Source organism: Pseudopodoces humilis, chromosome 2 (assembly GCF_049639895.1).
Source record: "Pseudopodoces humilis isolate 2021_Gansu_Grassland_sample_001 chromosome 2, ASM4963989v1, whole genome shotgun sequence".
Classification (NCBI taxonomy): Eukaryota; Metazoa; Chordata; class Aves; order Passeriformes; family Paridae; genus Pseudopodoces; species Pseudopodoces humilis.
Window position 1 is genome coordinate 68,935,581 of NC_142201.1, and position 21,857 is coordinate 68,957,437.

The 21,857-nt window shown below is 39.1% G+C and overlaps 1 protein-coding gene across 1 annotated transcript in view; it reads left to right on the forward strand.

The window, feature by feature from the left end:
* The first annotated feature begins 8,794 nt into the window (after nucleotides 1–8,794).
* Nucleotides 8,795–21,857, forward strand: part of USP12 (ubiquitin specific peptidase 12) — a 31,288-nt gene continuing 18,225 nt past the window's right edge. Inside the window, exons 1-2 of the mRNA XM_005516277.3 lie at nucleotides 8,795–8,987; nucleotides 19,801–19,881. Of these exons, the coding sequence (XP_005516334.2) occupies nucleotides 8,940–8,987; nucleotides 19,801–19,881 (129 nt within the window). The 5' untranslated portion in view covers nucleotides 8,795–8,939. The remainder of the gene's footprint in view (nucleotides 8,988–19,800; nucleotides 19,882–21,857) is intronic.

Below are 21,857 nucleotides of genomic sequence, written 5' to 3' on the forward strand. Positions count from 1 at the left end.
GGATTTTTTTTCAATAATGTATGGAATATAAGTATAGAATTAATATTCTAATATAGTTATAAAATTCCAATCTTTCACAATCCAACCTTGAGCCCTTTGCTAGCCCTCTTGGGAGTCACTAACTACAGCTTAAGAATTGACTTAATGATTAATATGCTATTTTCTCTTCCTTTGTTTATGTCTGATTATGTCTTGATTCCAACTTCTAGTTGGAAGAACAATGCTTGCTCTTTTCCTGTAATTATTTGCACAGAATATCTCCTTTACACTTTCATTTTACCAGACTAAATACCCCATGTTCTCAAAGCCTCCGCACATTTAGTAGGCTCTATGCATTTGCTCCCATTCCCACACACCTCTCTTGATTATGAGTGTCCAGTTTATACAAAACTGTGCCTGTTAGCTTGCTTACTGTACACCCATTGCTTCTGAGATACTTTCTGCTGTTACTGAGGATGATCACAATCATCAACAAAATAAAAAGTTTAAAAAGGTCTGATGGATGTAACAGCACAAAGCAAAAATGTGGGTGGAATCATTGTCTAGTCTATAAATATAGCATTCTATTAGCAAATTGGATCTGAAGTATCCATTTGCATTTCTCATTAATTGTTCAGATCACAGCTACTAACATAATTGTTTTTAGTTACTGATGAAATGGCAAAGAACATTGCTGGCAGGAAAGGTCTATAAAAAATGTTGCTAGTTTCATTTCAGGTAAAGGAATGTTTTCTGTTTAGTGTTAGCTGAACTCCAGTAAGCATAAATTTAAATTTCTCTTCCAGAAGGAGAATTATGCCAGATTAAATTTGTTCTTCTGTAAGAATGCCTAAAGACAAAGTAGAATGTTTACTATTTTAATAATGCTACAAAATGCTCTTTTTAATAATGCATGAAGTAACCAGAATTATTGCAAACTCATTGTAACAATCTTTCAGTAAACATTATTGTCTTGACTCTAGATTTAAATATCTTCTGGATGCCAAAAGAAACTCCTATCCTGCTTGCACAGTATCTTCTTGAGAGAAAAGGAAGGATCACATCCAGAAACTACAGGGGTAAAAAGCACACTGTTATCTATCACTGTTATTAGTGCATTAGAGCACTTCCCATGTGTTTATAATTCCACTTATGTGTTCTTTCCTAGGTGCTTTAGCAGAGTTTGGATCTGTGGTCAGAAAATGTTGGCCTTCATGGAATGATTTGCTTTCTGCCTCCTATTCAAAGTGGGAAATGGTCTGTAGCTTCTGCAGTCTTACACATACCAGTATCTTAAATGATGAACCTGAGACAGAGCCTTTGACATCACAAGGTACAAATGCCTTAAAATAGTTGTATTTTTAAAAAGTACATGTACATTTATTTTCACCCTGTTTTGAACATTTTGAGTCCTGCCATCATTTTCCAGCTTTCTAGCTGATTGAGCCATAATCTTGTTATAATAAGGTGAATTTCTCAAGTAATCCTGATCACCTGATCCCAGGAACTGTGGTTGCAAGGGAGCTATCAAATATCACAAGGCTTGCAATAAAATAATGAGAGTTGGCTACACTCTGACAACTCCTGTCAATGAGACAACAATAGCTGCTCTGAACAAAAACTGCAGCCAGAAAAGAACAAATTAATGGTCAATCAAGGAGAAGTGAAACAGAGAATTAGCAAAGGATAAACTCGACCAAACTTTGACCAACCAAGAATAAACTAGACCAACTTTCCCATCTATGTAATTGGAATAATAGCACATATATATGGAGCAGGGTTATTGTTAAGGATCAATTAATTAATATTTGTGAAATGCTGTGGAGTCCTTCACGGAATATGCAAAATAGCAATGTGAACTAATCAGCATATGGGCTGCTCCAAGGTAGCTGCAACTTATCCAAGGGAGAGAGGCAAGTGAAGGGACAAAACAAGGAAAAATTCCCACAGGGAAAATGGCAGTAAGTGCTGCAGGGAGAGAGAAGGAAATGAAATTGCGAAATTGCAGGGGAAATGGAAGGAGGAAATGAGACCATACGGGACAAAGAAGTGATGCTTGGATTACTGCAGTATAAAGACACAGGGCACAAACTGTATGAAATGGAGTGTTATTAGTTCTGCTGCTCATGCAATAACTTGTAGTTTGTTGTTGGGTTTGGATTTTTTCTTTGTTTGTTTTTCTCCCTTTTTTGTTTGTTTGTTTGTTTGTGGGGTTTTATTTAGCTTTGTTTTTTAGAAAAAACTAAGTATAACCAGAAAAAAACAAGTGTAACCAGATGGGAGTATTTAACTGACCATCTGCAAGTACAGAGGGGAACTGTGGGTTCTCCAGAGTATCAATCTTGCAAGAGAAGAAATCAAAATCATTCTACTTCTGTACTGCTGACAAAGAGAGCATTGTTTGAGAACTGATTGCAACAAGGTCTTAAACAATAGCTTTAGATCAGCGGAAGCACAAAATATTGCTGTGACTGTTTCAATTAAAACAAAAATAATTCACCACCCGTTAGTGTCATGAAAGACACAGGCTAGGAATGGTAAATGCTCTTTAACAAATTTATTATCTGCACAAAACAGTTTTCAGTATTTTTTTCCTACCTCTTTTTGGATATTTTTTTCTATTGCATATCTATCTCCTTGCTGGTTTACATATTTCTCCTTAGCCTCCCTTGTATCTTGGTGCTGTAGGGAGCTGATTAGTGGGGGAAGACTGTAATGATACAAACTCTTCACCTGGAGGCTGCCTGTTGTCAGATGGTGCGTCACTGTTGTTATTCCATGACAGCTAATCTTTCTTTTGGGAAGCTGCTGCGCAGATCACAAAAATAAAACCTTGCTGACTGCAACGGGAAGTGTTGCTTGGTATGCTGGTAGAGAACACAGAGATTGAGGAAGCATCTTGTACTTCTTACCTCTAATAATGGATATTCCAAGTTAGTGTTAGACACTGTCACTGACTCCCAAAGTTCCAGACTAAGGAGAAACTGGAGTTACTGAAACAGTGGCATTTCGAGTGCCTGGATCAAGGATCAAAGCCATTATTTAAAAAAAAGTTTCCATTATTGAAAGCACTTCATTACAATATTACCCTCCCCCTTCTTTTTAAATATACTTGTGGCCCTATTTATTCAAAAGATTCTGTTCAGAACAGTGTAAAAAAGCACACAGTTACTATTTTTGTCTGTGTCCTTTTATATCAAGATAACTGAGACCCAATCTTTGCACACCTCTCTTGCAGTAACATCTTTCAAAAGAGTTACCATTTATTAATTGATCATATTCTACAAATTGTAACTTTATTTCCAGTTAGAAGTCCACATTCTTTTAGAAGTCTAAAGACTCAGTGATAACAGTTTAGAAATCTATTGTTATTTTCAACACAACTAAATTCTTACATTTTACAGTCCTTTGGAAATCTCTCTTAACTGATACATATTTTGTATTTGTAGAATTTTTTATTCAATTTAGTGGCATCATATTTTTTATTTTCCCTTTTAACTTTTCAGATGCTGGTTAACCTTTGTAGAGCAGATTAATTGTTTGCCAGCTATACATATATGGCAAGACGCCCAGTATCAGCTGAGCTGTGAAAATCAAAGTATCAAAATATCTACATGTGTGAACTCAGCAAGAAACAAATATTACCCTCCGCTTATAAAGAAAAAAAATAAAACAAACCAAACCCACCAAAACAACAAAAAACCAACAAAACTCAACACCTCTACTGAGGAAATCTTTGATCTTCTAAAATGAATGTAAGGGAAAAGTCACCATGAGCAAATTTTACCCTGTCAGAGAACTCTTGCCTAATCTATTTTCTTAACAGATTTGGTCTAAAAATGATCATGTCTCACATCTGTTTGTAAAATATTATGAGATTTATTGATAAAAATGCTAAGAAATAAAGTAATATTTATGTATAATTGTACATCATAATCTGTACAGTTTATATGCTTTTCTGTGCTAATACTTTGTTCATATATTGCTTATGATTACAACTAAGACAACTCATGCTTTTGAACCTATGAATAAAATGCATCACTTGTCTAACTACTTGCTCAGATCCTCCCATATCCAGGTAGTTTACCACCACCCCCGTAATGGCTGCCAGAGAGCATGTACAGCTGTTATGAAAATAGTTGTATTTTCTGAAAATGTACCTTCAGTGTAATTTACAAAAATAATTTACTAATACAGACATTTCACTATCTGTCAGTCAGTACAAGATGGTTTGATTACATTATTTTTGAAATACATTTCCTGTTGTCTGTTCAGTTCCCCAGAAGGATCCAATTTCAATTTTCATAATGTGTTAAGATTACAGTCCTGTATAATTTATACAGCACCAAGTTTTCTTGCAATTATGAGATATGAGATGGGGAAAATTTCCTTTATGTCTTACTCTCTACTGCCTTATAGCACAAATCCTGGAACATGCATTGTTCACAAAGTAAGATGCATTTCCATAGCAAGGCTGGTTAATCTGTCATGAGAATGGTGGATGACATTGGGATATGTGTCAATAAAAATACAGATGGTGAATTCAGATGGCTTTCTTACAAGGACAAAACCGCCTCCCCTCCACCCCCACTATTATGTCTGGACCCAAATTTAAGAATTTCCAGAACAAGTGGAGGTGTGCAGAATCATGGAACCATTTAGGCTGGAAAAAGACCCTTAAAATCAAATCCAAGTGTTTACCCGGCACCGCCAAATCTACACTAGCCCATGTCCCTAGCTGCCATATACACAAAACAACCTGCTCTGGCCTCAGAGCTGACTCTGCTGGGAGCAAAAGGTTGGACTGAAGACCTCCAGAGGTCCTGTCCTACCTGAATTATCCTGTTATAGTAGGACTGCAATCACTTGCAGTCTCTCTGAACACTAGTGTAACAACAGGTATGGTGTGTCTGCATGCAGGTAATGCATCAACAGTCTGACCAGCTGGTGGTTTGACTGGTTAGGGGAGGGTTAAATAGACTTGTGGGACCAATTCTGTCATCGAGCAATATTAATGAAAACCTGATATTCCCCAGATTCAGCGAAACCATCTATAGTCACGGATGATACAGGCACAAACACACCTGTACCATGCCTACTCTTGAGTTTCTGAAGCCAACCTACCCACACTCCCTAGAGTAAGCTGGTTGCTTTCCAAACCACAAGATTATGAAACAAGGAGAGGCACAGGTTAAGCAGCAGCAGTTTACCCTTGTTATATTTTCTTTTTGCTCCTCTGTGTCTCTGTACATTTGGAATGTAAGTTCTTCAGAAGATAGAATGGGGTTTCCTCTTAGTGTCTCACATATTGACTGAGGAGGCAAAATGCTGTGGCCTCTGACTCATATTCTTAGATGTTGTGGTCATACAAATGCTATGCAATAACCACAACTTTGTGCTCTGAGAGATTTTCAGGACAGATTTTCTATCTGTTAAACTGATGTACCTCTGTAAGAAAAGAATCCATTTTTTAGTGAAGCCCTTAGGAGATACTGTAGGTGCCATTTCTCTTGGCAGCATATTCCAACCATTATTGTCTTCCACTGTTAAAAAACATGTGCCATTTATAATTAAAATTTGTTTCATTTCAGTTTATAGATATTTTTCGTGTTATGCCTCTCACTGTGAAAGATTAAAGATCACTGTAGACACTTCCAGTCTTTTTTACAAGTCAAGCAGATTGTGCTCTTTAAGTCTCTCCATACAAAGAATTTTGTCCTGCCTGAAATAATTTCTCAGCACTCTTTTGACAACAAGGACACCAGAGGCTAGTGCAGTATTGTTACAAAAATCTGTTCAATGTCATATCTGAAGGGAAAATAATGTCTCTTCCTACTTGCCACATCCCTAGTCCCCTTGTTATGTAGGCAAGGATTCCCTTATTTGCTCATACCGTAGCATTAGACTGGCCCCTGGCCACTCTAAATTTCTTTCCAGTCACTGCTCTGGACAACTAAGCCCCTCATTCCTGCAGATGTGACCTGCTCACTGTACTTTTAAGTAACTCTGCTTGAGTTTATATTGAAATAGAATGTATCTGAAGGGGATGAATTTACCAAACAATGCAGATCTTGCGATAACCCCAGACTGAATTTAATTTCTCATTTAGCTACTCTCTCTATATTGACAGCATATCAATTTTGCTTTCTCAGTACTGAAAATGCTAATACCTCTATTTATTTTTCCCGTTGTTAGGACCCCAGCACTCTCCTGCTAGCTTTCCTCAGTAACTTTACCCTTCAGTGCTGCTGTTCATGGCATCCCATCTACTAGTTTCCTGAATAAACTCGCCTGATCCTCTAAATCCAGGGCTGATAATCTCCTCCTCTCCTTCCTCGGCCTGCACAGGATCATGTACTCCATTCCTCAGTCACTATAACCCAGGCTTTGATAAACAAGGGATCGATCACTACATCCCTAGTTCCTTCTTGGTAATGAATAGCAGATCCAGCTTCAAAACATTCCTGGGTGGGTCAGCCACAATCAAGAAGTTATCCTTGATGCCTTCCAGAAATCTCCTTGGTTGCTTGCATCCTAATGTGTTATACTTGCAGGAGATATCAGACAGGCTAAAATTATCCCCAAGTCCATGGTTTGTGATCAAGAAACTTCCTTATTTCTTATTAAAGTTTTCCTCAGCAGATTGGCTGGCCAGTTGGCAAAGATGCTCTGGTTGCCTTTGGTCAGGCAGCAATACAAGACATGACTGATGTCTTTTCTCAGACCAGGTCAGTTCCCATGCTGATCTATATGAATTACAGTCATTCTGTTTTCAAAACTCTGTTGCCTCAAGCATACACAAACACAGGCACAGTCCTGGTCTACCCACCCTTTCTTTCCTTAGCTCACCGAATATACTTAATTTTTGAATAATTCCACTTGCCCCAAAGGGCTTGATGATGACAATTACGGGATGATTTTCAATCTATTCATTTCCACATATTTTACTCTAGTTTAATGGTTGATTGTATAGAAAGTGCTTCTGTATTTCCCCTCATTCTATGTGGCGTGAGTTCAGTTTGCTTATAACACAGCAACTTAGTTTACACAGAAAAAAAACAGTCTCTCTGTATGTTACTAATTTAGCATTTTCCCAGCCGCTCTGCTTAGTCTCCAACCACGGTTACCCACACCTGCCAGATACAGGCCAGCACAGCCAGACATTCTCCACACTTTTTGAAATGTAATCCAATAATAACTGAAATAACTCCAAAATAACTGAATTTTTGCCTTGGAACTAGAGACAGAAAGAGCATTTCATGACGAGTATATTTCACCTTCTTTCTCTAATCTATGGGCAGGAAGAAACTTCTAGGCAATCTCTGACTTTCCAGCTGAGTGCCTTTCAAAATTTCCTGCGGTATTCTTTGGCCTGTACGGTTCCACTTGATGCCACATAATTGGTTCCAAACTGAATTATCTCCCAGATAACAGTATCAGCTTCTGCAACACTGCAATTGCTTTTTATGCTTTTCTGCTTCAGGGAAACACCACACTGCCTTATTTTTTTCAGGTCATGTTTTGAATTTTGGTCGACTCTGGATGATAGAGGAGTATCTGTCGTGGTGAGTCTGATTAATACTGCAAGGAATTGTTTTGGAGATGTTTCTGGCAGCAGATGTATTTCAGTAGATGAACTGCTGGATATCTGAAGGTTTGACACTTCTATCCTGCTAAATACCCATTCTTGCTTTCTTGCTCATAAATGGCCAATCCACTACTTTTGTTTCTATTCTTTCTCATTCCCCTGATGCTGTCCTCCCCCATGGTTTCTGTGGCAACAGTTTCAGAATGTAGTCATCCAAGAGGTGTTCATTTTCTCAGCTACTATACTTTTGAAATATACAATTCTAGATGACAGGTATCTTATAAAATAATTTTATGTGATATTTCAGGATATTTCAGGTTGCAGTAGAGTTCGTTTCTAATACTTTCTAAAGTAATATTTTTTATGTTTCAGCTGAAGGAGAATTTACTATTCCATTAACTTAGTTGTTAAAGAGCATTTACTTGTGAAGCTCATAGAAATCTTAATGATTTAATGTTATAGATATTAAAATACCTTTTTACAGTGAATAGATGTATTTATTAAGACCTTGTGTGCATTGACATTGTTCTTAATAATAATGCATCTTGATCTACTAGATTTTTCCTATGTATGAAAAAAGACAGGGTGGCAAATATCTTGGCTAGCTGTGTGCTTCTTTAGTGCAGGTACCAACATCTTGAACAAGTCATCCAGATTTCTTACAATCTGCAGACAAACAACATGGTTAAGCTCTTTCTCAAGTAGGTCCCTCAATTACCTGGTATGACTACTCTACACATCAGCTTTATTTTCCCAGATGTCTGAGGCCGGTGCACTGTGGTCCCTTCCAACCTGACCCATCCCGTGATTCTGTGGTCAGGTATTGGAATAGGCTGCCCAGGGAGGCGGTGGAGTCGCTGTCCCTGGAGGTGTTTTAAGAGGCGTTTCCATCCGGCGTTGGGTGATGTGGTTTAGGGGTCACAGTGCTGGGTGCACGGTTGGACTGAAGATCTGAGGGAGCTCTGCCATCCCTGACGATTCGATGACTCCCTACGAACTCTCGGGCCACCTGCGGACCCGCCGGTTCCCTCCGCGCTTCCCGCGGCGCCGGGCGGGGCGGGGCGGGGCGGGGGCCGGGCGCTGACCCGGCGGGAGGCGGGGCCGGGCCGGGCCGGGCGGGGCGGGATCGCTGGGAGCCGGTGGGCGCGGGCGGCGGCAGCGGGGCTGTGGGGCGGCGGTGGGAGCTGCGCGCCCGGCCGCGGGGGCCCCGCGCCGGCGGGGGCGGGGGCGGGGGGCTGCCCCCACCGCCTGCCTGCCCGCCTGCCTGCCTGCCTGCCCTTCCCCTCCTGCTCTTCCCCTCCTGCTCCCGCCCGGCCCGGCCCGGCTCCGCTCGGCTCGGCGCTGTGATTGGGCGGAAGATGGCGCTGGGCGGATGGAAATCCTAATGACAGTCTCCAAAATCGCCTCCATCTGTACCATGGTGAGCGAGGGGCCGGGGCTGTGCCGGCTCCCCGGGGGTGGGGACGCGGGCGGTGGCAGCAGTGCGGGGGGCGGGGGAGGCCGGGCGGGGGCGCGGGGCGGGAGCGGTGCCGTGGGTGGCGGTCGGGAGCGGAGCGGGGTTAATCGGCTTTGGGAGACTCAACCTGGATGCGGGCGCCGAGGGGGTTGGGCTGGGCGGGCGGCGGCGCGGGGTCCCGGCTCCGGATGGGGCTGGAGCGCAGGGGGGACCGGGCACAGCCTTCCCCAAAGTGTGCCCAAAGCGGGGAGAGCGCTCCGGGGCATCGCCTCCGGTCCGGGGCTGCCCATTGCAGCCGTGTGGTGGTTACGGTCGGTTTCTGGAAGCGCCCTCCTTCCTGCTGTCCCTCGGAGTGCTGCGCTCCTGAGCTGGGGCTGGAATCGCCGATCCGCGGGCGGGAGCTCCCCGGGTTACCCGGGGAAGTGCGGGCATCCCATCCCGTCCGTGTGATCTGACTGGTGTGCATCGATCCAGGTCCCCATAGGAGGCTTCTCCCTGTGATTGCATTCTCATTACTCTCTCTCGTGATGAATTAGAGCCATCAGCAGAGGCACGGATGTGATAAGGCTCTCTTGGGTTGTTTTAAAGAAGGGTAGGGAGCTCAGTAGATTCGCTGATGGACGAGTGATGAATTTAAGGAAGGAAATATCCCTTAGTCAGTAGAAGTTACTGCTTGTCATGGAAGAGATGTGCTGATGGTTCATAGTAGAAGTTCTCACATTTGTGCTCTCTTCCACCTATTACATGGCCATGTGAAAGTTCTTGTTACCAAATCTGTTTCCACGGGGGAAGGGAAGAAATGAATAAGGGGGAAGAACACACTCTGTCATCTACTCTTGTTAATTCGCTGAATTGCCGTTATAATGTCTCACAACATCAAACAGTGGGAAATGCTTACATTTCATATTATTAGAAACTGATTTATGGTTTTCATAAATCTTGCTGCAAAGAGGCTTTAATCTCTCAAACAGATGTTTCAGAGGTGGCCTGTGAGAATTCTGAGTGAATATCTGTAAGCCCATTGGATGGGATTGCTCAAGTGGTGTTTAGTCACTGGAATAATGGAGTTTTTTTGACATGGGAGATGACATCTTTTAGTTTGGAATTGGAAGAGTCTGACTTCTTAAATTTATCAGCTCTATATTTATCAGGTGTCATACTGACATCTCTATGTGGCCAGATTTGTAGGACATGTACCATGTGTTTCAGGAGTTTCCATTCTCTGAAGGTTGTTGAGGAATCAGTATGATTGTTGCCTGAGCTGGGGCAATCTTTTATTGCAATTGTAGCTGACATCTTTTCATCCCGAGTTGGCCGCTGGCCTTTGTGTCAACATAAATTCAGTGCTGGCCTCTTGATTTGGGTCAAGTGTGAGACCTCACTGCTCTGCTTCTGGACTGCATACAAACCATAGGTCTGGACTGGACAAGCAGATAGTTCAAGATTATTCTGTATGTGTGTTTATTAGACATGATGTTATGTCACTGAGATTTAGGTCAATCCTGAAACAACATTTTCAACTAAAAATCTTCTTATTACTAACTAAAGTGTCTGTATCCATAAAGCTGAAATTCTGATGGCAATTAAATATTATCTGTCCAATCACTGTCATGTGCGCTGAGGTGGATAAACTCCAGGCATGAGATTTTTGCTGCGCCGTTCTGATCCATGAGCTTTAATAGTACTGTGATATGGGACACCTAGCATAGGATACGAGCTGTAAAAGCTTTTCAGCAGTTAATATAAGACTGTTCTTAAAAGTATATCTCTAAAGATAGTGTGAAGGAGCACTTGCTGTCTAATGTGGTGTTGTTCAGATCCATGTGGTTGAGGTGAGGCAGATATTTTTAATTCTAACAAGAGTCAAATACTTATGTTTAAGCATATGTTTTACAAAATAGAAGAGGATTATAATTGCTGAGTAATAGTATTTTTTTTTTCCTGGCAACGTTTCTTCGTGTCAACCCACTTTGATAAAGTGCCAGAGAACTACCTAAGAATTCTTACAAGTTTTTCTTGCCTTTTCCCATGCGTCTTACAAGAACTCTCACACCGTTCTGTGTCTTCTTGTGATTATTTATTACCAATAATAGGCAGTTTTTGTCAAGAGACAGTTTGTGTCTATACAAACTTAGCATGCATGTATGCTTATAATCTGTAACAGAGCAGTCTAGAACTAGACTGAAGAAACTCTTCCATTGGAGTTCTGTGTTTCATGACTTCTGTTTTTCTAACCCAAATTCAAGTTTTGCTTCTGCTGATGCAGATATATATATATATTTATAATTTATGCATCTTACCCTTGATGTTCAAGACCCAAATATTATAAAGCAATGTATTATGTTCTACAGTATGGGCAGGTTGTGTGGGTACAGTGAAGAGTGATAACCAGTATGTTTAGTTTTTCTGTGGTACCTTTTGGGGATGATCTTCCAAGAGGACATCCTATCTGTGTTGGTTTGTATATGCTGCATTAGTTCATTGCTCTATACCCCAGTGTTCATACCAGTGTTAACAGAATTCCTTCTGCAGTAATGTGTTCTAGTGTCCTATCGCTTTTCAGCTTCCTTAAAATTCTTTGCTCTATATCACCATTCATGCTTCCTTGTGCTGTAGTAAGTCTTAATTACAAGGCTGAAGATTGTGGAAAAGCACTGAGAATACCTTTGCCCTTGACTGCTTTAGCCCCTGTTCTTGCTGCAAAATGGATGAGGTTAAAATTGTGTGGTCTACTTTTTAAAACTATTTTTTAAGTCTTTGCAGTAAAAGTGGAGCTTGGTCTTTACCCTCATCCTTGAGTAAAACTGTAATCAAAGTCTTACTTGGCTGAACTATTTGGGATTTTTATGCATAGCTGAGGAAGGATAAAGTAACCTAGGCTAACTGCAATGAAGTTAGCTGCTCTACTCGCAGATTGCATCTAGTATTTCTGACTTCTGCTTCTGTTGTCTAGAATCCAGGAAACCCTTGCCAGCAGTTAAAAGGCATCAAGTCTTTGAGTAGCTGAAGCAAAGAGAGGATGGAAATTACATTTGTAGCTTAAAAGCTATGAGAAGCTTCCAAGATGTCAGTCTCAGACATACACAAGGAAGTTGTAATGGTAGTAGTACTTGTCAGTGTTTCTTCTAGAAAGTGGTTGATGATGTTGGCACAACCTGAAAAAGTGTGGTGATATTTTAAAACAATATTTAATCTAAAAGCTGTAGCATTAGACATCAAAATCTTCATGTTTTGGGTGTTTGCCTATGTATTCCCTTCTCTGTCTGCTAGCTCATCATCTTGGATAAAGGGTCTGTCACTGAACATGTTCAGTGATTGTTTCAGCCCCCCAGCACTGACATCAAATACATAGTTTGTGGTTAGAAGTTGATTGGGTGATGTAACAGTGCGTTCTGCATGAAAACCTCTGCTTATCTTAGAGTCCAAATTTTTGTTTGGTTTTTGAAGGGATTAAGACATGTGGAATCATGCTGGGTGGCTGGCTATTGTCCTTTTTCTTCCTGCCTCCTCTTGAGGGGCACTGTCGCGAGCACCCTTTTCCCCATTTCAGTCACATTTCACAAGGGTGAAGATATTTCAGAGGTACTGGAGTTCAAACAAGCGTGTGTAGGAAAAGGCATCTTAGAGGGAACAGGCCCTGGAAGTGCCCAGCTGAGGGAAGGTTGAAGTGCACCTACCTTGAGTGTCATAGCAGAGAGTCTTTAAAAAAACTCCCAATTGCAGGAAAATTTTCTAGTTAACAATGAGAGAGGTGTACATTTGTGGGCTTTCTTACTGCTTCAGGAATTGTTTGTTTACAATAAAGTTTCAAACCTGATTGTGAAATCTGCACTTAATGTAAATCGATGTTTGCCAGAGTCTGCAGCCAGCCAGCAATGGCTATAATATACGCAATCCTGTTTCTTCTAATTGTTGTCTCCTCTGAAGCACAAATTATAATACTTAAACATTAATTGATGATCAGGTTAGAACATTCCACAGGAAAGTATACAAAGGACCTATGCTGGAAAAAATGAGAATTGAATTACAGCAAGGAAAGAAAAGTTACAGGAAAACCACTTCAAAATGAGGAGGTGATGGAAAAAAACCAGCAGAGAAGGAAAGGACTAAGGTAACCCAGAGGAAACAGCAGTGTTGTGGCGTTCCTTTATCCAGCTGTCTGACTTGCTCATGTAGCACAGTTGGCAAGAAGGAACATGTGCTGTGTCTCAGCCACTGCATTTCACTCTGGCACGATGACCTGAATCTGCCATGCTCCATGCACTGGAGTGTTGAGGCACTTGTTCTGTTGTGGCGGCTCTGTTGCAAGCGCAGGAGATTTTGGAGAAGTATTTGTTAGGCAGTTGGCGTAGGAGCTTAAACCACAGTGGGGAGGTTCTCTCATCTGTTGGAGTTCTTACCAGGAGACACTCTGGTGATAAACGTGACACTAAGATTCAAGCATTTGTCATCATCATCATTTTTCTAGCTGTAATATGCTGCAATATGGTAATAAAAGATGAATATTTATATTTGGTCTTTAGAATACTGGGTTTGTGGCACTGTTTAGTATACTAATTAATTTAGACAAATTTGTTTTAGATTTTCATCAAAATAGGAATTTGACTCTAACATAAAAGTTGTCAAATATGAAACACAGAAAAAATTCTCAAAGCTACGTAGTTGCAAAGCAGTATTTACAACAGCACAGGGAATTATTTAGTTGACATACTACTTATTTGGATGATTTTATTTATGTAAAGTGTTCCATTTTCTTTTTACCCTCACACATGCATATACTCATCTTGCACGTTCTAAGCACAAGGAAAGAATGAAGTACGAATTTGGACTCTAGTCTTGGCAGCAGAATTTTTAGCTGTGTCAGTGGGAACAACTGATCCCGTTACTAGACAACGTTTGAATATTTAGATCGGTCAGTTATGTAGTCTTTGTATTTACTTTTTCCTGAAGCAACTAATTTGCATTAAAACTTCGAGGAATGATTTCGTAAAAATGTGGCAAAAGGGGCTTTTCAAATTTCTTGAGGGGAAGAGGTGTATAAAAGCCCTCTATAAGGGGTAACTTTTGTTTTAGTAGCTTAGGAAGATCGCCAAAGTAAAATGTTTTTAACAAGTGGTTTATTTTAGTAAGATCTATCTGATCTTTCAGTTGAGGAAAAAAGGAATGTAGATCTTTTCTGTAGTGTAAAACCAGAAGGTTGTATTAACGTAAGTAGACCAGAATAAACATTTTTTCCATCTTCTATAAACTCTGAATTTTTTTTTTATGATTCCATGAAAATGGGAAGTTATAAAAGCAATATATTTGTTTTCTGAAACTGGAATTATGTAAGTAATAAAAGCACATGAAACACACCACAGGATGCAGTTTATCAGAAACAACAATTGAGCAAGTGTGTTTTCCCCACTTGCCCTGCATTTTGGGTAGTTAAGTGAGTCTAATTTTTCTGAAATATTTACTTGTCTATGACTTCAGTATTCAAAAGGAGACACCATCATACACTTGTCATATACAAGGAAATGTGACCACATCTAGTTGCTCTGAAGGAAAATACATTGTGAATGTTTGGTAGACATACCAAATGTGAAGAGAAATTAATTTTGTGCTTTGGTATAATTTTCCTTACCCAGGCAGAAGTGTTTTTACTTCATATTCAAAAAATCTTTTGTCTTAGCTGCACATGATGAGAGTATGCAGGACTGTGTCTTAGACTGATTAATAAAGTAACACTATTTGGAAGTATTTAAAAAGCATGAACTGAAACTATCCAAATATTTAATGTATTAATAACGCATGTTCTTTTGCAAAGAAATGAACAACAATGATTATTGAATCCCACTCATATTCCACTGCTATTTCCTGGCTAGAAACAGTACCAAAAGAATTGTGTTTCAGTTTTGGTTGCAATTGAAGCAACAAATATGAGCTGATTTAAGGTAGCTGTTCTCTTTGCTCTTAATCCTGATTCATATGAATATAGAGAAATTTGTGAATTCACATATTCTGATAAAACGTAACTGGAAGAGTAGAATTCTGCATTTCTTCTTTAACAGATAATTCCTTCAGTCACAGTGAATTAATTAGTGCATTGGGCTGTGAAATTCTGTATATCTTCACTAGTCACACAAACAAGGAGGAATTTTCTAATCAATAGCCAAAAAAAAAAAAAAAAAAAAAAAAAGGAAGTGAAAGCACTGGTAAGTGCTTCTGTACTGAGATTTATTTTTGCAAATTATAAATAATTCCTTTAATTTTACGCTTGTTGAGGGACATTGTTTTTCCTGGTTACTGAGTTTCCCTTTTTCCTCTAATGCCCTTCTTTCACTAGAAAGGGTAATAGTTCTGCACTGTGTGGTGGTATTGTTCATTTACCTATAGCTATGGTCATGTTTAAAAAATTTGCCTTCCATATACCTGTGCAACATGGTTTAGTTATTTGAGTCACCTTTAATCAGTGTTGTTCCTTGCTTCTTGAATGAGGTGGAGAGCATTGTAGAGAAGGATCTAGCATAGTGCGTGTGTGAAGGAAGAAATGGATCTTCAGGATGCTGGACAAATACAAGTTTTCAGACAAGAAGTTAGTTTTAAAGGTGAAATTCTGATTTTACTCAGGAAATTTATAGCTTAGTCAAACTAGAGGGTAAAGCTGTTAAACAACTGAAAAGATGACCCACCAAGCTACCGACTGATCTTTATTCTAGGACGGCATAGATCAAACCCCCCTATCCCAGACCAATAAGATGTGTAAGCTTCCAAGCACGTTAGGCTGGTTATGAATCAGGCCTTTGTAAGGGAAATTCTGCCTGCTGGGTTGGATGCTAATGACAAGGTAGGACACTTTAAAACTGCAATTGTTTGCCTGCTTCCTGACATGTTTTTAGACAGTATTTTTAATGTAGGGTGGCATCCCAATTTACCATGCTTTCGTTTGTGTTTTGGGAGCAGTCTTAGAGCGCACAAATTAGATGGCTTTTGGAGGAAACTACATCAGACAGCACAGCTCAGCTGTAGCTGGTGTTCAGTCACAAAACCAGCCTATAACTAATCTGACAAGAGTGCTCTGAAACCCAAGGTGTGTATGTCAGATCCTAAGCAACAATTTTACAGATTGGCTCCAGTTATCTGATCCCTGTGTCAGCTGTTGGTGTGTCTCAGAAGGACTAGTTCAACATGCAGCACCACAAGAGTGTGGCCTCCGAGGCTGTGAGAAAAGGCAATAGTAAATAGCATTTAATGATATTGTCCCAGCAAGTGAAAAACGGAACAAAAAAACGCATCTGCATTTGTCTGTGCTTCGTTTTTTTCCTCCCTTTTCCCTTGAAATGCATGGCATCAGTGTGCTTTTTGGTTTATTTTAGAAATTTGGGACAATTTATGTTTGTAAAATGTGCAAATCAGGAAAATAGAACTATCCACATTTCGAAGATAATACACCTTCCTATTCCACTGTATTTCCTGGGCTTTGATTCTACTAAACTGAAATAAACCCCTCATCTAGTTAGTGTTAAATGTGTTGATTTGTACAAAACTCAAGCTCTTTTAAAAATAAAAGTTGAGAAAATTAAGGGATTAACGTGGCAAACACAGATTCTTATCCTTATTATCTTCATTAAGGAATTAGCATTTAAGGCAAAATTTATAAATCAAATAGTGTAGCTTTTTTCTTTAGCTTGATGGAGAAGATAAAGCAATTAATTTTCAACTGATTTGAACATGATTAAGTAAAGGTTACAGGACTTATCATTTTGGAGGATGAAATCTGCAGTATTTGTTTTGCACCTAACTTTCATTAGGTTTGTGAAGATTTTTGTGTAATCATTGATAGTTCAATGCTGTTTCCAAGATAATTTTCAGTAACAAATAAAAAACAAATCTTGATTTCATATTGTGTTCTTGTAAACACACCTTAGTTGCTGAACTTTCCAGTTTGTAAGGCTGTATTTCATCAACTATGAGAAATGAGTGTTCTTTATGCCTGTACTGTTATCTCTGTGCTGGAAGGCAGTGCTTGGTTGTGTAGCTGCATAGCTTTTACACTGATACAAAGCAAAAAGTGGTAAATCCCAGTATTATTGCAGTATTATCATCTTCTTGGGCTTCTGCTGTGCCTCTGTTGCATCTCATTTTTGGATAATGACCGTGTGTGCTTTTCCTCAGAAGGACAAGGGAAATTGGAGGTGGGTGTGCTGGCCAAACTTAATGATGTTCCTTTCTGTCCCCTGTGTAATACCAAAGCCAGGCTGCAGTCTGGAGACTGAACTGTTCTATGTGTTATTGAGCACCCCAAAAAAGAGAGTTTTAGTTGGGGATTTCCCCTTGAGATCCCAGTTAAGTGGCAGAGCAATAAATTCTCTACACCACAGCGTACAGCACAGCCTGAAATTTCCCAAATCGTGTTCCCAAGTCCAGTAACTCCGACTTGGCTGATGAAAAGAGAGGCATTCCCACTTCTTCCTTTAACCTCTTCTGTCCTCATGTCCAAGAGATGATACAGTACCGTAATAGTTGGTGATGCTGCAGTGCTCCCCCCCTGCATCTGTATTTGCATAATAATAGGAGTCAGCTGGGACTCATAACGTGGACTGTAATCATGACTGGGAAACACTTTGAAGCAAGGCATAGTTAGGTTTTAAAATAGCTTTTATGGGTCAGTTGTGAACACGCATTTTAGTGTACTATTCCTGTGTTTCTGCTCTTTGCAACCAATACACTGGGCACAGTGTAAATGATTACTTTGGAGGGAGAGATAGCATCCTTTATGACAGACAAAAAGAGAGCTGTAAAGGGAAGTCTGAGTAGCTCAAGGGGTTTTATATTGGTGTAAAACATCCGTGCTGGATTGTACTAACATTCATAAACAACTGCATTTAAACGTAGATGATGCCATGCTTTGAAATAGTGTGAAAGTCTGAGCCTTGAATGAAGCATCTTTGAATAATCAGAAAACCACGACGATCTTGTAGTATCTCAGCATGCCTTTCTTATTGCCAAGTCAGATCTTTATTGTGCTGGAAAACTAAATACAGTATTCAGGTCTGTACAAACAGAAACATCAATGTTTATATCATAATATTTTCCGTTCAAAGATGGAATAAAGCAGCTACTCCACCCTAGCTTTGAAAAGAGAAAGAATTTCCTTAAACCTTCTCTTGAATTTATTTTTAAAGAAGTAGAGATTTTAACAATAGCATTAAAGGCCCCCACAGTTCCTTCTTTTTCCTAGTTTATTTGTAATACTCACCTTTCTGGAGCCTGTGGGTGCATTTAAATAAGGCTGCAAAACTAAATATTCAGAGTCACAGAGTGCATTAATCTTAAATGAGGGTTTATACCCCTTTCCCTCACCACTGTAATCTCCACTTGAGAGCACCTTCTAAAGTAATAAGCCCTGCAGCTAAATCCCCAGTAAAGGAGAGGCTTTATCAAACTGGGTAATTGGAGGGGATGTGACTGATGAAAGCAGCTGGGGCTATGCTGTGAATGGAGCAGAACTGTGATGTGTCCAGCGTGGAGTTTTCCTGTCTTTTGCCCTATTCTGGTTGAAGCTGCTCCCTCCTAATGGGCCTTTGAGCACATGCTTCCAGTTTCAGAACTGCTAAGGCAGTTTGCGTAAAGTTCTGTGGTCATTCCATGGCAGATGCCACATCATTGTTTCATTTTAATTGTATACATCTTGATACAGTTCTAATATTCATTCTGCTCCAGTACTCCCTGCCCGTAATTAATCTGTGCAATCCTATGTGCTGTTTTTAGTGCAGTCTGTGATTTTGATTTAATTTGTTCTAATATCCTATGTAATGGCTGTTTGCTATATCTTTGGCGTAAAGAATGAACTTGTTGGGATGGAGCTGCAACTGGTTTTAACGTACTTTGCCCTATTTTAGCTGCACTTAGACCTGCTGCAATATTCATGCTCATGTGTTTCTCATTGAGGATATATGTAGATAGATATATAGATAAAAGTTTCGTTGTGTGCAAAAAGTTGTATGCATTTCTATTTCCCTGAAAGCAATCAGTGTAAGAGCTCACCCAAAGCTAGGGTTTTTTTGTTCTCTGAATTTTCCAGCATACAAGTTTTTCTGTCTTTAAATAAAAAAGAAAGCAACAGTTTTCTTTGAAACCCAGTGTTTATTGCACCAGTTCAGTCAGCAGCCGCGGAGTAACCAAAGTAACTTTCTCTGACTTCTTTTTGAGGATCACACCCAACAGAGTTTTTGGGCAAAGGCTGCAGCATTTGTAATGCACACCTTTCTTTCTGTAATGCATTTTCTTTCAGTTTTACAAAGTTCAAGGTGTTTAACAAAGCACTTTGAACAACTTACATTTTCAGGGTAAGTAAAACAGACCAGTCTCTTTGCTTCCTATGAACAGTCTGCATCTCTTAACTTTTTCTGGAATGTGCTTTTACAGTATGAAAATTACACTTGTTAGAAGGAGCTTGTCAGTTGGCCTTGTATGACCTGCTTTGCATCCTGTATAAGTGCAAGTGTTATTAAAGTAATTCAACTCTGGAAATAATAAGGACAGAACATCAAAACAGTGTAATTGCATGAAAATACACGAGAGTTATATAACTTTGAGATGCTTTTGAACAGCACGTAAACAGACAGAAACAACTCTAAGGTAATTTTTAGTTGTAATCAGGTGTTTTGCAAGTATTTTTTTATGGATGGTTAGTTGGTTTTGGTTGTTTATCCTTGCTGAAAAACTTTTTTTTCCTCAGCTACTTTCACTGTTGCCATACTAATATTTTGCTGCTTTTGATTTTTTTTTCTAGGGCGCCAATGCCTCAGCTTTGGAGAAAGAGATTGGTCCGGAACAATTTCCAGTCAATGAGCACTATTTTGGTTTGGTTAATGTGAGTTTCAGACCGTAACGTACTGCTTTGAAAGGACAGGAATGGGTTGGTTAAACTACAAGACTGGGATGAGTAAATACTTAGAATTCTGAATGATGTAATCACTGAATATTTTTACTATTGAAATGTGTTTCAGTATTTAGTGTATCTGTTAAAATACGCTACTGAATTGTTGAAATGGGCTCCCTATTGAATACTTTAATTTAATTTTATTAGTTGTAGGGTAATTTTTACATCACTTTAATGTTATTAAAATGTGTATGTCTTAAAGATGGGTATTTCAAATATGTAGCTACTGGTTCATAATATGCCAATAAGGTAAAATAAATACATTAAAAGAACAAAAAACTCGTGAAAGATATGATCCTATGAAGTATTTATATCTGCTATTTATATTAAGATAAAAAATACAGCCCCAAGATCAAAGCAGAAAAAATATATTGGATTGTTTAAATCAATAATTCAGTGTTTTAAACTTTAATTTCTGATTATGTAAAATATATCTTGTTAGAAATTGCATTATACTGATGTGAAAAATTAAATTTTTCTCTTTATTTGGCTTCAGAAACGGCATAGTTAAAGCAGGTTGATTTAACAAGAGCTATTGTCTTGCTTTTCTTAATGAAACTGATAATTTAAATGTTGTCCTGTAACATGTCTCTACCTCCAGGTGCTTAGCATGGACCTGTTTTGAGAGTCTGCAATCTGAGCATGCACTGTGGAGTCAGTAAACACTGATGAACTGACTTCCATGCATCTCACAACATCACCACTTAAATTCAAGTGGTTTCTTTTCCTTTCTCACAAAAGCTGAAATAGCCTCCGAATGCCATGCTATTTCTCTTGGAAGAGGGAATACAAGAGTTTCACTGTTAATACCTGTAGTTCTGCAGCTGAGCTTAGGCTTTCCAGTTCTCCAGTGACAAATTTGGTTTTTGCAAATCCATTACTCCATTGACAGATAAACTGTTTCCTAATTTCTCGTCCAAGTCCAGAGAGGATTTAAGACTTAACAGTGAAATTATATTGTACACCTAATCTTGAAGTTTTATATAGTTTTGTACCCTTAAGAGAACGTTCGATAGAGGACAATCTTCCTTATATGTCATGAAGATAAACAAATTCTGGTTTTTGTACTCAATAGGGAGTAGAAATTTGAGGGGCTATCTGTCATTGCCCTCAACCATACACATAAGAGACAGGCAGCTACAATATATCAGAGTGCTTTTAATTTTCTGTCTACTACAGGAATTTTGCTTATTTTAGCTTCAAACAATAAAATTTTGTGGGCTAAAATTGTAACAAATAATAAAATGGGATCTCATTACATTTATGGCACACTGGTGCTGGTTTTCAGGTACAGTGGTTAGCTAAGGAAATTCAATCACGTTGATGCCTGAATGGTTTTCAGATGTGTTCTGCAGGTTGTGTTTACTAACACAGCACATATACACCATAAATGTGTAATAAACTTGCAGCATGTAAATCTGCCAGGAAAAGTGAAAGTAACAAACTGTGGCCAATGACTAGAAAGAATGATAGAGATAATGATAATGAAAAGAAATACTAGATAATTACATTATAAATTAGTACTATTAGACTGAGAAGCGATAGAAATCACAATTTTTTCCTTCATTGATTTCTCTATTTTTTTTGTAGCAATTGCAAGAAATGAAGCTCCTAGAGGCTCATTTACATTTACTGCTAAGTTTTTCTAATTTGTTTATTGATTTGTTTGTCCTAACTTTCTTCAGAGTAATGGGAAAAAGGGAAATAATGTGGTAGTCAGTAGCTTTCTTCTAACTGTGTGATAAGTGGCCATTTGAAGTGTCTGGAATACAGAAAAGCTTTTTAAATAAAGATGACAGTCCTGAAATAGAGGTCTGACAATTGATCCAGAGGTGGCATAAAAGAGGAGGAGGCAAAAGCACTGTCTTACCTCTTTTCCAGCTTTGTTATAGAATCTAGGGATTGTT